Here is a 15,956-nt window from a genome sequence, read left to right on the forward strand (position 1 = left end):
CAACCGGTAAGTGTCGATCCACACTTTCATTCTCTTTGTGTTTTCCACATGTACATCTACATTTTCTGTGTGAACATCATGAAGTCTAAAGGGAAGTCATGTTTGTAAATATGCAGTGAGCCAGTGCCAGGAAGCTACAGTCAATTGTGGCTCCTGATTGTGTAGCCAAGGGTTTGGGTCTCCCAGATCTCCCAGATCTCCACTTTCCAACGTGCATATTGTGTAACAAACAATTGGCGCTAATGTCAGGTTAACCAAGCTTTGGCATCTTTAAACTCCTGTTGCGTTCTCATGAACACAGGAAAACAGCTTTAGGGATTTCTGTTGGAGCATAGATTCAAGTAGAAGTCGTAGTTCAAAATTTAATAAATATTAAACTAAAATTCCCATTGAAATGTGAATATTATTTAGCCATGGATGGGGGGGGGAGAAGAATGCACTCTCCACATGCTCAGGTGCAATCTTTGGTATTTCTTCAGAAGTGCCTTGCTTCCAGACTGTTCACACACACACACACACACACACACACAACCACATTCTTCCTATTTTTTCCCCTGACAAGAAGAATCAGGTTCAGGAAAGTTGTGGGAGGATTTCCTAGCCCTGTTATAGACAGAAAGTAGTCCTGTCTTTGCTGGATCGAAATCCTCCAGAAAGGGGCAAAGACGGTTATGTTCTGGCCTTTTCTCATTAACGGTTGAACAGTAAGAGTACCCAGAAGTTTGGAAAAATTCCAGGAACTTAGTTGCCCTGGCACAATTGTGGATCTCCCCACCAAGGAAGGGTTACCAGATCCCAATCTTGAAATGTTTTAGGAGGCAGATTAAATTCTTTCCGTTTAGATGGCATTTTAGGAATAATTATTAGAGTTTGGATCTCTTGTGTTTATTGTGGCTTTGGCTTATACTAGGTTTTATTGTATTTTAGCTATTACTTGATTATGGATTTTTGTTTTTATTTAAGCTGGCTTTTTCTGAAGGAACAGCAGGGTACACATTTTTAAAATACAAAATTATGAAATAGTTTTCCAGTCCTGGGTAAACCTCCTCTTAGGACATCTGTATTCCTGCATCTTCCTTGGTTCAACTCCCCTCTCAGTAAGAATGGAAGAGGAATTAAAGCACAGTTAGGATTTCTTGGACTATTTGAACATAGCCCAAGAGAAGTTGTTTACTTTTTCTGGCCTCTTGGAAACGGTCTTCTAAAATGGAGGATATATGAAATACCTTAATGTGCAATCCTATACATGTTTAGACAGAAAAAAGGCCTACAACTCCCAGGATGCCCCAGTCAGCATGGGGGAGGTGGGGAACCTCTTTCAGCCTGAGGGCCAAATTAAATTTTGGAGATGCTCTCAGGGGCCACATTCCAGTGGTGGGCAGGACTGAAGACAAAGGGGCGTGGTCAAAGGCAAAAGGGGCCATGGCCAAAATCACAAACAATACAGAAAATTCCAGCCTATTGTAGTGTAAAGGTGTTACTGCCAGTAACTAAGCCTTAGGAGAGGGATTTCAACCTGTTAGAATGGAGAAAAAGCTGAACAAAAGCAGAGAAACCACCAATGATGGTGGCTGGGGAAAAGAGGGTGTGGCCACAGGAAGGGGAGTGGCCATCTGGGAAACCATGTAGGGCCTGATCTGGGCCCAGGGCCTGAGGTTCCACCACCCCTAAATTAAGTCCTCTATCCAAATCTTTCCTTTAGTGTGAACTCATTCAGTGGCCTTAAACTAGCCTTCCCCAGCCTGGTGCCCTTCAGATGTGTTGTTCTACAACTCCCACCATCCCCTAGGGCTGATGTGAGTTGGACTCCAATACATCTGGAGGACACCAGGTTGGGGAAAGCTGCCTTAAACAAACCGTGTTCTCTACTCATCTGCAATACGGGGTTAATATATTGATCTGTCTCACAAGGTTGTTATAAGGATGACTGAAATATCCTATGCCAGCACTACGAACATTGATGTCCAAAAGCGGAGCCTTTGCATTCAGATCAGTGTCCAAGAGTTACTCCTCAAATCCTAGTAGGCTCAAATTTAGCCCTGATAATAAATGTCCAGAAAGTGAAACAACTACCAAATAAAGGGAGGAAACAGGGTCTGATGATAAAATCTGCCAGAGGGACCAGAGTTTATCAGTTGCCAGCTACCAACTATGCCTACATCTGTGCTGTTTTCAACTGGCCTGCTTCAAGTGTGCAAATAAAAAGAACTCCAAAAATACATTTTTCTAAAGAATTGCAAAGCACGGTGGACCAAAAAACCCGACACTTTCTTATGCTTATCCCACCCGTTCTCGGAAATTTTCTTTTTCTTTATAAAATAATAATAATAATCTGTTCTCATCTGCTAACTAAACCAGCCTTCCCCCAAGGCTGGCGCCTTCCAGATGGGGGATGCTGGGAGTTGCAGTCCAACACATCTGGAAGGCGCCAGGCTGGGGGAAGGCTGAATTCCCCCGGAAAAACAAACACGACCGTGACTTCGTATTGCCTCCTCGCTCCCCCCCGGCCACCATCCCGCCTTCCTCCCCGGTTCCAAATGGCCACAACTTTGCTCCCCCCTCTTCCGCTGTTCCCGGCTCCAAGCTTGGACATATTTTAGGCGTGATCCTTGCCTTTTACTTGACTGGCAGCTGGGGGGAGGGTGTTGCAGCCCACCCAGGGCCGGAGCGGGGCGGAGCAGCCCAGTTCGGCCGGAGCTGATCTCTGCCGTGGAGGGATCCGAGATGCAAAAGGCAGAGGCCCGGCCACGTCAGCACGACCACCTCGGGGGCGCTGCAAGGGGTCGCGGCGGCGGCGATCTCGCCGCCGGAGTGCCGGCTGGAACCATGGAAATCCCCGCGGGCCTGATGCTGGTACGAGGGTGGGGAAGCAGCAGCCCGGGAAAGGGAGGGCTGCGAATGGTGCGAGGGGGGAGAACCGGCCAGCGCAGCGGATGCCTGCGCAGAAACGTTCCCCCAAACCGCCTTCCGAAAGTTCCCGTTCTGAACTTTTGTGCAAGTCTCTTCCGAAGCGCCTTGCGCAAGACAGGAGAAGACGCGTCTGGCTCTGGGGGCGCATCGGACAATCTTCCCAACGAGGATATAAGCGGGACATAATGGCCTTGACGAGGGCCTAGCTCTCACTGAGGTGGCCCAGCTGTGTCTTGACCATACCCCTTTGGACCGCAGGTGTGGGGCTCCCTATACAAAGAGGCAAAGAAAGAAAGAAACCCAAATCCCTGCATATAAAAAATTAGATTCTAGCCTAGCTTAACCTAAGGGTTAAGCCTAACCCTAAGGGCTAGAACCCAGGGTTCTAGTCTAGCTTAACCTAACCCTCCTCCTGTCATGCTAGCTGTCTATGTCATTTGGGGGGGAGCATTCCATCATGAGAGCCATCGCCTGTGGACTGAAGTGGCATGGTCCAGACACATGTTCACCAGCTCATTTCCAGTTTTTACTAGGCCAAAGTTAAGTAATATCCAGAGTGGGTGTGCATCAAGGAGAACCCTAAATCAGAGAGTAATTCCCAGAGGGGAAGAGTATTTTTATTTATTTATTTAAAGTATTTGTACACCGCTCCACATGCAAAGACCTCAGAGTGGTGAACAGCAGACAGGCTAAAGGATAAAAACACCATGTTAAAATACTTTAAATTTATTTTAAAAGAGACAGAATTCTGAGGAAACCAAATGTAATAAACCGTGGCTGGTCACTCAAGGAAGGCTTCCTGAAATAATAATATTTTCAGAAGGTGCCGAAAGCAACACAACGTTGTTGGCACCTGCCTGACCTCCAAAGGCAGGGAGTTCCATAGGAAGGGGACCACCATACTCTGCCACAGAAAGGGACCACGGTGGGATGACCATTACCTAAAGATATATGTACAAGGCAGTCTTAGATCGCACAGTCTAGGTAGACATCATCACTCTGGTGCTGGAGAAATGCAGGAGGATCCTGCAGTTCTGAGGTCAATAATGCTGAAGAGATATAGACCTGGTTTGCACGTAACGACAACCCAGAGCATGGGTTGAGTATGGGTTGTCATTGAATCGTGGGTTACCGTTACATGCGAATTCTGCACTGTGATTCAGCTATGGGGTATTAAGTTGTGAACTCTGGGATGTTCATGGTTAACCATAGTGCAGGGTTCTCACATAACGACAACCCACTATTAAACAACAACCCACGATTCAACGACAACCCATACTCAACCCATACTCTTAAGTTGTTACGTGCCAACTAGGCCATTGTATCATAGTGGGGTTGTGGGGACAGGGAGAAGGAAGGATTTCTGAAACCATTATATACATGGAGAGAAGTAACAATGTCCTCAGGCAAACAAAATTAAGTAGATGGTGTCAGAATTAGCTTCTTGGTACCGCAAAGAAACAGTATTGAGAAGAGAGAGACCTCATGGAAAGGGGCCTAGGGCAATATTCCCCAGCCAGGGACAGGCAACACAGGGTCCTTGGGTTGATTGCCAGTACTCAGGGGTGAATTCCAGACAGACCCAGAGGGTTGCAGAAAAGTGCCTCTGGGGAGTCTGCCATGAAGAATATGGAACTACCCAGAAGTAGCAATATCAAGCAATCCTAAGTAAAGGACAATGGAGACAACAAAGCCTGAATGAGTTCTGTAGCGAGAACACAAAGAAGCTGTGTGTGTGAGGGGGGAAGCATGGTGCCCTAACTTGGGAATGCCAAAACAAGAGAGTTGTCAAGCACCTGGCAGGCCACAAAATATTACGGCTGGTAGTGAGCTGTGCTTGTTTTTGTGAGCGTAGGACTGCTTTATGGGAATACCAGGGAGACAGAGCACATGGGTAGAGATGCGCTGAAACTGTTGGCTAGAATTATGAATGAAAGAAGCAGCACCAGGTTTGTGGGGGCAGAATCAGTATTGCTAAGAGGGTCAACACAAATTTGGATTGGACTTGGATTGGGGCAAGTCCTGTTTTTGTGAATGTTACACTTTAAAATTCTGTGCACATTGGTGGTGACTTATTATTATTATTATTGACACAATCCTATGCATGTTTAGACAGAAAAAAGTCCCACCACGCCCAGCATCCCCCAATCATGCTGGCTGGGGGATGCTGGGAGTGGGAGGACTTTTTTCTGTCTAAACATGCGTAAGATTGCATCTTAAACAAAAGAAGTGGGGCTGCAACAAAAGATTGCAGCATAGAGTGCTGCTGTTCAGGATTCCAGACATTTCATTCCATCCCCATTCCCTGTTCCCCTTGCCTCCAGCATTCCATGGCTACTGGACATGATCACTCCTCACTGGACTGTTCCCCCCCCCACCACCCTTAGGGTTATGTTCTGAAGGGTTTTTGTACCTCTGCAAACCTTGAGCCTACTGATGCCTTTGGGCATGGGTGTCATTGTTTTGGCTACATAAGAAATGCCACTCACAGGCCGAACTCTGGAAATAGAGGGAAGAATAAATTGTAATGTGAAATAGATATGCTAGTTACATGATGTATAAAAACAATGGTAGAAGCAGTACACACAAAAGTATGAGGGGAACCTGTTGCATGGAGGTTCAGTAGATGATGTCTGCCCATATTATGATAGGATGTTCTGTGGGGCTAACATGTAATTTTTAGGCTGTTGTTTGTAGACTCGTAGCCCTGCCCCTAAAAAACCAATTCATGTTGATCCTAGGAACCGTCCCTTTACACCATCAAGGCGATTTTCATCTTGGACAGCTTTGGGCAGCGACTTTTGGCCAAGGTAGGATTTGGTTCAGCTCTGGTAAGACCAGGGTAGAGTTATGAACACCATTTTACAGATAGGGAATATCTAATCTCTCTCTGGGGTCCATACCACCCTGAAGGCCAGACACATATCAGAGATGGGATATAGAGTTAGATTTATTTTATTCGTCTGTCTGACATTTACAAATGATAAATATCCCACTCTTCCTTTAGGAAAGTCAGAGCAGCTTATCTGAGGCTCCCAGACAATTTCACATTCATGCACTAATCAGTATGAGACTGGCTTAATTTTAACAACGTAATAGGATCATGGGCCCTCAGACCACTCCCTGGATGCATTGGATCATATCCCAGAAGTTGATCATATCCCAGAAGTTAAGAATTATCATGCTGAATAACTCAGCTATACAGCAACCATCCACGTGTTCTAGGGGGAGATCCAAGGAAGGTAACATTCATTTTCTTCTGTTAACTTCCAGCATCCTGTCAACACAAAGCTATCCTGGCTACCATGCCTAGTAGCCCCAGCTATACTGCTCCTCCATGTAGCCATCCAATCCTTTAAAAAAGTTGTTCTCGCTGATTGCAACCAAACACCCTTTGGGTTTAATGGGTTCTATCAGTTGATTCTCACACTGTGGGAAGAAGTTCCTTTTCCCTTAAATGTAAACTCATCCATCTTGGCCAGTGAACCCACTTTTTAAAATTCTGACAAGGAATAATTTCCATTCCCTATTCACCACTTACACTCTGTTCATTCTCTCCACAACACTTACATTTTCATATACCGTCGTCATAGAAAGACACAGTTGTTCAAGCCTGTCTTTGTACTGAAGGGCATCTGTCACCCTTTTTTCTGCATCTTCTTCAATTCTACGACACAGTTTTGGAGACGAGAAGATCAGAGTTGCTCCCAGATCATAGATAAAAAATTGCTTCTGTTGAAATAGGATGGTGTACTAAGGTTCTACCCATCTTACAGTCAATCCTATTTACCTTTGTTGTTGTTGTTCAGTCGTTAAGTCATGTCCGACTCTTCGTGACCCCATAGACCATAGCATGCCAGGCCTTCCTGTCCTGCGCTCTCTCTCGGAGCATGCTCAAGTTCATATTCATTGCATCGGTGATGCTATCTAGCCATCTCATCCTCTGCCGTCCCCTTCTCCTTTTGCCTTCAGTCTTTCCCAGCATCAGGGTCTTTTCCAGTGACTTTTCTCTTCGCATTAGGTGGCCAAAGTATTTGAGCTTCAGCTTCAGTATCTGTCCTTCCAATGAGCAGTCAGGGTTGATTTCCTTTAGGATGGACTGATTTGACCTCCTTGCAGCCCAGGGGACTCGTAAAAGTCTTCTCCAGCACCACAGTTCGAAAGCATCAATTCTTCGGCGCTCAGCCTTCCTTATAGTCCAGCTCTCACAGCCATACGTTGCTACTGGGAAAACCATAGCTTTGATTAGACGGACCTTTGTCGGCAAGGTGCTGTCTCCGCTTCTTACTATGCTGTCTAGGTTTGCCATAGCTTTCCTCCCCAGGAGCAAGTGTCTTTTAATTTCATGGCTACAGTCACCGTCTGCGGTGATCTTGGAGCCCAAGAAAATAAAATCTGTTACTGCTTCCATTTCTTCCCCTTCTATATGCCAGGAAGTGATGGGGCCAGATGCCATGATCTTAGTTTTTTTAATGTTGAGTTTCAAACCAGCTCTTGCACTCTCCACTTTCACCCTCAACAAGAGGGTCTTTAGATCTGCTTCGCTTTCTGCCATTAGGGTGGTATCGTCTGCGTATCTGAGGTTGTTGATAATATTTACCTTTACCTGGAAGTAATTCCTGCTGTGTTCAGAGGGGCTTACTCCCTGAAGCATCTTTCCCCAACCTAGTGTCCCCCAGATGTTTTAGACTTCAACTCCCATTAGCCCCAGGCAGCACGGTCAATGGTCAGGGATTGTGAGAGTTGTAGTCAGAAACATCTGGAGGACGCCGTGTTGCCTACCATAACATTAGAACATGAGAATATAAGAACTGTCCTGTTGGATCAGAAGAAGGGTTCATCCAACCTGGTGCCCTCCAGATGTTTTGGACTCCAGCTTCCATCATCCCTTGACCATTAGCCATGCTGGCTGGGGCTGATGGGGTTGAAAATACCTAGAGGGTACTTGGTTGGGGAGGGCTGACAACATTTTGTTTCTAACAGTGGCTCACCGAATGCCTCTGATTACAAGCAGGGTGTGAAGTTGATGGCCCTTGTTGTGTCTACGTACCGGGAGGGGAGGGGTGGATTGGTACCACTTTGCGGGACGAAGGCTCGTTATGATTTTTGGCAAGCTCTGAGTCCCTAGTGATGGAAAATAGGTGATAGTCTTGCATACCTTTCAACCTTCTATGTTATTGCCACATTTTCAATCATACCCCTGAATTTTCCAGTGGCTAGAATTCTACAATGGTGCCAGCAGGTCTCTGTTTCAATTACCTATAAAATATTTTTTTGGTAACTCAAGACATTCAAATTAAGACCTAAGATAGCCAAATACCTGCTCTTGCTACTTTAACAAACAACGTTCGGTTACCCTCATGAGTTTGAGGTATACAGCTTCCGAATATAGAGGCCCATTAAGCTATGATGGCGGATAGCCATTGCTGTCTATTTCCCATGAAGGCTGTTCTTCAACAGATATTTACCAAATTTCACATCTAGGGGCTTTGGAACTTCAGGGAATTTGCATGAAGAAGAATGTTTTACATTTTCAAAACAAGGGAGAGGGGTTGAGATCCCTGCATCTGGGGAAACTGATGATTTTAATTTATTTTCACCCAAATGTGCTTGGAGGTAGAGTTCATGTTGCTTTCTAAAGACTTTTTCTATTGTTTAAAAATGGGTGATGTCTCTCCCACCCCTAGCAATCTCAAACATCCTTCCAAAGGACAACAGAAAACGTTTAGAAAGTGTTCTTCTCCAAAGGAGGGAAGTAAGATTTCCAGTTCTAAGTGTAGATGAAAGGCAGAGAACCTGTGGCCCTCCAGATGTTGTTGGATTCCTATTCCCATTAATCCCAGCCAGCATGGCCAATGGCCTGGGATGATGAGAACTGGAGTCCTGCAACATCTGCAGGGCCACAACTTCCCCCACCCCTGGTGCAGATGTGTGATAGCTTGGACAAAGATTCTTCCCCTCTTGTCCTGTCTCATTCTTGCTTTAAGCTTTTTGCTCTGGCTCTCTACAGTATTATGATGACATGTTTCCATCTACGAAAGAACAGAAATGCTTTGAAAGAAACGTCTTCAACAAAACCCACAAGACTGACAGTGAGTATGTGGCCACCTCACTTAGAGGCAACCAGCAGCCCATAATCTGGCCTGCTGAGTAATACCGCCTAGCCTACCACCCCAGGTCTCTTCTTCTCCTTCCCTTGCCAGAAAAAGATATTTCAAGCAGCTAGGAGTGAAGAGACACACACACACATAGACCTGGATTGCATGCGGTGGGAAGCTACCGTGGGTGAATTTCCCCGCAGAGCTTCTTGTTGCAGTGGCAATTGCCATTTTGAATATTCGAGCTGTAGCGTAGCTTGTCATAATGTGCAAACACAGGGAGGGTGGGTTGTTGGGGTGGTTGACAAGCCATCCAGAACCCATGGGCTGTTTTAGGGTTGTGGGTGGTTTGTCAACCACCCTAGCAACCCACCCTTGCCAGGTTCACATGTAACATCAAGCTACGGCATGCCCCTGCCATTCTCCAAATATTCAAAATGGCAGCCAGCACAACAAGAAGCCCTGCAGGGAAATTCACTCACGGTGGCTTCTTGTTATGGGTGAACCATTCCACAGTGACAAAGGGGCAGGCAGTAGGGTGAGGCAGAGAAGTGGGGGGTGTCAACAGGCCACCTTGAGAAAGTTTTGGGGGTAAGTTTGGCCTGCCAGGTGTCCATTGCCTTCTCAACACAAATCAAGCTCCTGATAAGGGGACAGAGTGAGATGATGACCTAAGTGTTTATCTAGGTCAGCCTTCCCCAACTTGGGGCCTTCCAGATCTGTTGGACTACCACCCTTATCATCTCTCAGACAGCATGGGGGATGATGGGAGTTGTAATCAAACACAGCTGGAGGGCATCAGGTTGGAGAAGGCTAACTTAAATAGCTCCTTTCCACTGGTTTGCATTTCAGAGAGGTACCCATGTGCAAATATTGCCCGTGATTTGGAGGGGCAGATGTGTGTTTTCCATTTGCCACCTAATCACAAGGTTTTCTGCCAAATACAAATCCTGCTCCCTTCTGCTGCTGGAAACCTATGCAAGCTGAGCCAGTTTTTAAAAATCATGCCAGCAGTGCCAATAGCCAAAGGCTAGCAGGCCTCCCTTTGGCCCACAGTTCCGGGCTCTTAGCAGAATTGCTCTGCCTTTCTGTGCCAATAGGGGGCTATGCTGAGGTTAAATTGGGTACAGCCAAATAAAGGTGGACCACCTAGCCATTCAGCTCTGAGACAGCTTTGCATTCTAGGGACTTGGTAACTGTTTAAAGGCAATCAAGCCCCACCCCATCTGTTTGCAGCCAAAGATGTGGCTCACTCTAGTTTCACCTGCTTACAAGCTGCAGTATGAATAGAACTGGATAGTTGGAAATCAAAAGCATCCAATCAGAAAGAAGGTCACCAGCCCAGCAGCCAATCCACAAGCAAATGAGACAGGGCATGATGGGTTCTTCAAGACCCTTCCCACCTGCCCCCTTAGTAATCCCCCCTCTCTTATTCTTCTCAGGTGAGATTGCTTTCTTGGAAGGTCTGACCATTGTCTATAAAAGCAGCATTGATCTTTTCTTTTACGTGGTGGGGAGTCCCCATGAAAATGAGGTAAATGTTTCCTCTGGGAAATGGTTCTTAGCCAACAAGGAAATGAGCAAAAGCGGGCTGAAGGATATTCCATACTTCATATTTTCGTTGCATTTGACTCTTGTTTACCCTCATGCACGATTCTCAGAATTCATCAGTAATACCATGGCCATATCGAACAGGAAGCCATTAGAGGCAGAAGCCACAAGTTTCTAATTAACATTGCAAGTGACCTTTGCTGGTCAGGACCTTGAATAAGTAATACAGAAGCATCTTGTACAGCAGGGGTGCAGACCCCTTTTCAGCCCGAGGACTGAATTCCATTTAGGGGAAACTCTCGGGGGCCACATTCCAGTTGCGAGCAGGGCCACACACACAAAAAAAGGTGAGACCAAAATACCAAAAATCCCAGCATATTATAATTTAAAGCTCTTCCTGCCAGTAACTAAGTCTTAGGAGAGGCATTTCAACCTTTTAGAATGGGGGAAAAATGTACCTAAGCCAAGAAACCACCAATCAATGGTTGGGGGAAGCAGGGGGGGAGGCCAGGGAAAGGGGGTGTGGCTATTTGGGGAACCCTGGAGGGCCAGATTTGGCCCTAGGAGGGCTAGGTTTGGCCCCTGGGGCTGAGGTTCTGGACCCCTGTTGTACAGAGAGATGCTTCGTTGCCAAGTAATATAGCACTATATTAATTCTTTTGATCCATTTTGATTCTGCTTCCAGCTGATTTCAGAAAAGCCTGAGCAGAACTATGGCATCCTTATGTGAAGGCAACCTGTGTCCCATCTGTTTTGCATGTCACCTCATGCAGTTAGGGAGAAACACATGTTTAGCAATAACAGAAGACCCCTTAATTTTGTCTTTATTGATGTGGACCTTCTTTCCTTACTGCCCCCCCCACTTATTTCCTAGCTGATGCTGATGTCGGTTCTCTCCTGCCTCTTTGAATCCCTCAACCACATGCTGCGGTGAGTATCGTTGCAAATCCTGATGGCGTTCAAGGAGTATCTCACCAAAATCTAAAACCACAGAATGGAGGTACAAAAAATAAAGAAACACTCTGACCCCCTGCCCAAGGTAGGGTGCCTGTTCATGTGCTGTTCCCATGAATACATCTGTGTAATCTAGATCAGGGGTGGGCAGAAGACAGATGAGGATTTTGAAGGGAGAAAGGGAGCTGCCCTAGCTCCCAGCAGTATAGGCAGGGACAAAAGGCCGCTTGTGCTGAACACCAAGCCAGCAAGGTAGGCTGCCAACACCCCTTATGTCCACCTCAATCTGAGCCAGGGGACTCCCAGACCTTACAGGACACCCCTGGGGCTTATGAAAGTGGGGTGGGGGCAAACTAGCACCCTCTATTTCTAAGGCTTGGCCTGAAATCTTAAACAGTAACATTAACCAAGAGGAAGACTCTGGATTTAGCACTGAGAGAATTTAGAATGAAGCACACCGACAACCAGCTATAAGAGGTAGCAAGTTTATTGGGGAAGGGGAAAAGGGAATAAAAGACATACAAGAACCAGAATATGTTTGAAAACAGAAGTTCAAGGAAGAAATAACAATGCTACCTAAACTTGTCTATACATACCTAGGCCCGGGGCTTCGAATAGGACAGGGCCCAGACAGAAATACTTGGAGTCCAAAGCAAGGGCAAATGGAAGATGAAGACAATGGGCAATTGTAATCCCCTGGTTATATGCTCAATGCCCTGGCAACTCTAAGGTGACCCCTGTTAGCCAGTCATAAGCTAGCTGGTATAGTTTTCTCACAGCCTAAAGGGTTGTGACATTCCCATAGGGATGCAGCTGAGCACTCAGTCCAATTAACAGGGCCTTGTTCTGACCTTGGAGCTAGAGACATCACGAGATAACACACACACAGGTGGTTTACCCACTATGTGCAGTCCTAGCCTTTCCAAAAAGAGAGCTTACAAACTGCTAGAACACAAAAAAGAAAATGGAATTCTTGACAGGGATCTACTGGTAGATCCCCGGGTGATTTCCAGTAGATCCCCGGGGTTACTGACTCCCAATTATTTAAGAAGAGCAGCAACAAACAGGCTTCTTTTCCCCATTCTTAATTAGGTTGCTGAGATGGAAGAAAGCTTGGGGGGGGGGAAACCAGGACTGGATTTTTGTGTAACTGGTCTCAGTTCTGGTGCTGAAAACACATTCCTGCGCTGAGCATACGCTCAGAGGCATCCTGTTCCTTATTTCTAAGAGTGTGTTCTCTGACACACCCCAAGCCACTAGTTTGGACCTGGCTCCAGTTGGTAGACCTCAGGGTCCTAGGAAAAAAACAAAGTAGATCCTGCATGCCTGAAGTCTAGAGAAATTTGTTTTATGAGGCATTTAATATAGTTAATAAATAAGTCTTCTTGCCACTGATGATGCACCTGATCTCAGAAGCTAAGCAGAGTCAGCCCTGGTTAGTACTTGGATGGGAGACCGCTCGGGAATCAGGCTTCCTGCACTAAGCAGGGGGTTGGACCTGATGATCTTGTAGGCCCCTTCCAACCCTATGATTCTATGTCTATGATCTAGATCATTGTTTGCTGCAAACTGAGAATGAGTACACTGCAAAAGAGGCTGCCTATAGAACAAGGAATGTCAGAGGAAGGCAAAGTTCCTTGGGAAACTACCGTGCTCTTGAGCAGTTCACTGCTCTGACTCTTTTCAGTGGGATTGGCACGGGAGAATTTCTCAGTGGATGGGGATCCAAATCTGAAGCTCCGGGTGCCCCTGTCATCAGCAGTATTATTTATTATTCAAACTTAAATACTGCTTTCCACAAAGGTATCAAAGTGGTGAACATAAATACAATGCTATAAAAACAACAATAAATATACCGATAAAAACAACACAATACAAATTGATCAGGAATAAAACCGCGCATCCTGCTGTGTGCTACAAACCGTCCTGGCTGGGTCACGCTTCAGGGAAAGCCTCTGTAAAGAGAGGGGTTTTAAGAAGACGTGTGAAGGTCAGAACTCTGGGGACCCGTCTAGTGTCACTTGGCAAAGCGTTCCAGAAGGTGAGTGCCGCAACGCTAAATGCTCTAAACCTGTCCCTCTGCGGCTAAGTTATCATGGTCCAGGAATGGCCATTGTTGGCGCACCACGCGAAGCTGGTAAAAGGTACTCCTAGCTACTGAAGCCGCTTGAGCCTCAAGTGTCAAAGATGAATCCAGGAGTACCTCCAAACCGCATACCTGTTCCTTCGGAGGGAGTGCAACCCCTTCCAAAATAGGCAGCTGACCTATTTCTTAGATCTGTGACCCACCTGCCCACAGTACTTCCATCTTGCCAGGATTCAAGCTCAGCTTATTGGCCCTCATTCAGCCCACCACGGCATCCAAGCACTGGCCCAAATAAGTCTGGTGGCGACTAGGAAAAGAGCCTTTTTTCCGCCTGCAGAATGCCTTCCCCAGTACCCTTTTTGCTATCATTTTGGCACCAAGTGTCATATTCCCTTGGCCCCCTCCTTCCTCATGTGCGTGCGCGCACACACAGACACGAAGAGAGGCTTCAGTCTCACGCCTTTAATTCACTATCAACAGGTTCATTACAGATGTAAATCTTCGAAGACTCTCAGGCTACAAAGGAATACAGCTGCTTCATTCACGAATGGCAACAGAGGATCCAAATGGGAGCTACGATGTTGCCAGCAGTTTGAAACAAGAACTTGCTGGCTAGAATAACTTAGGAAGGAGGGATGCCTCTCCCTTCCAGTGATGCTCCCCTACGTCGATCCTCACGCATCGCCAACCGAGTTGACCATCTGAGCTCGGCCTCTAACTTCTCCCGCTTCGCTCTGCGCCGCAACCTAGCATCCCTCAGGTCACATCCCACACTCTCCTCCTTCTCCTGGGTTCTCACGGAGGAAGGAAAGGGGCGGCGGGGGGGGGGGGTCAGGCCCAGCCATCTGTGTGTTAGCAACCTGAGAAGCACGCCCATCCATATCTGAACTCGCTTGGGAAGATGCCTCCCCGCAGGGGCATGGCTAGGTTCTTAAAAGATCTGGGGCACAGGCCCATCACACAAATTTTCATATGTATGTATGTATATGAGTCTAAGCACATGTGCAATATGTGTGTGTGGGTGTGGTGTGATTGTGCGTGTGTATAGATTACATACATCATAAGTGTGCACTGACCCCACCCCCCACCCCACTTCAACTCAGACCCCGATTCAGCGTTTTGGAAAACATCCCGCTTCTGCGCTGGCCAGTTTGTAGTCAGACCACTTCAGCTCAGCACCAAACCTGAGTCAATGTTTGGAAAAATGGATCTTTATGCTTCCTGTTGATTACTATGGGAAATTAGAAAAAAAACTAACTTTTTTCTTTTGGTCTGAACTGGATGATCATTTCAGGCATAGCAGCCCCCTAGAAAGGGATTACACCTGCCCAATGTCAGAAAAAAAGGTGCAGGGTTTATATTTTGATTTTGTTTTAAAGGGAACTGCCAATAACATTTTAATTCCTTGGACGAATTGGATAAAAATTTCAGGATTCATTGCCCCATCAGAGGATATCATGTCTGCCAAATTTCAGAATGATAGCCACAAGGGTTTTTGTGCAAGGGTGGCCTCGACATTTTGAGGTCTCCAAAAGAGGACATACTTATCTCCCTATGTTCCTTGTGGACCATCGTTCTGAAAATTACAAAATTAGAGGTGTCCCTAAGTAAGAAATCAGCAAAGTTTCAGAAGGATAGGTGCAGCAGTTCATGTGGAAGGGGAGTTCTTCAATTTGGGGAGGCAGGCTTTCCCTTCCCCCCTTCCCCAGTAGTTTTTGGGTAAATTTGTATGAAAATGCACAGGTCATTAGAGGTGTCCCCCAGGCAAGAAACCTGCAAAGTTTCTGAAGGATATACATGCATTCTAATTTAGAATTACTAGAATTTATTTACATTTCACCAGTGTCAGCAGCAGGGGAACATGGGTGGGAAGGTGCTATTGCACTCATGTCCTGCTTGTGCTTTTCCTATGGGCTTCTGGTTGGCCACTGTGTGAACAGAATGCTGGACTAGATGAACCTTGGTCTGATGCAGCACATCTCTTCTTACGTTCTCAGATATAAAGTGCCTCTGAGCATGCACAGAATGATTTTCTTTCACCACTGGGCACTTACATTCTCCCCCTACCAATTCTATTTCCCTCCATGCAACCATCCCTCCTCATCCTACCATCCCCCAGCAACTCTTCATCAAAATAGATGTTTTGTGCAACTCTCCTCTACCTCTTTCTGGTTATGCACAAGCTCTCATTGTATCTTCCTCCCCATAACTTCATTTGTGCCAAGACTTCACCAGGATTCAGCCAATGAGTCTGTTTTCAAAACTAGGGCTAAGTTATGGAGAAACTCTGAGTATGTACTAAGTGCCTTTCCCTCACTACTGAAGCTAGAGTTCATGCAAAAAAACACACCCAAAGC

General features: G+C 46.2%; 1 protein-coding gene across 4 annotated transcripts in view; it reads left to right on the forward strand.

Annotated features, from left to right (window-relative positions):
• The first annotated feature begins 2,664 nt into the window (after positions 1-2,664).
• Positions 2,665-15,956, forward strand: part of COPZ2 (coat protein complex I subunit zeta 2) — a 32,397-nt gene continuing 19,105 nt past the window's right edge. For 2 of the 4 annotated variants that reach the window (XR_014783848.1, XM_084804875.1), the window contains exons 1-5: positions 2,665-2,853; positions 5,652-5,720; positions 8,921-9,002; positions 10,451-10,542; positions 11,434-11,489. Coding sequence is in view for 2 of the 4 variants with exons in the window: in XM_084804875.1 (XP_084661001.1) it covers positions 2,725-2,853; positions 5,652-5,720; positions 8,921-9,002; positions 10,451-10,542; positions 11,434-11,489 (428 nt within the window). In the remaining 2 variants the exon portion in view is untranslated. The remainder of the gene's footprint in view (positions 2,854-5,651; positions 5,721-8,920; positions 9,003-10,450; positions 10,543-11,433; positions 11,490-15,956) is intronic. The other 2 variants (XR_014783849.1, XM_084804876.1) reach the window with 1 other exon arrangement.

The sequence above is a fragment of the Heloderma suspectum genome, chromosome 6, assembly GCF_057233095.1.
Source record: "Heloderma suspectum isolate Gila_16-S chromosome 6, 16-S_ref, whole genome shotgun sequence".
NCBI lineage: Eukaryota > Metazoa > Chordata > Lepidosauria > Squamata > Helodermatidae > Heloderma > Heloderma suspectum.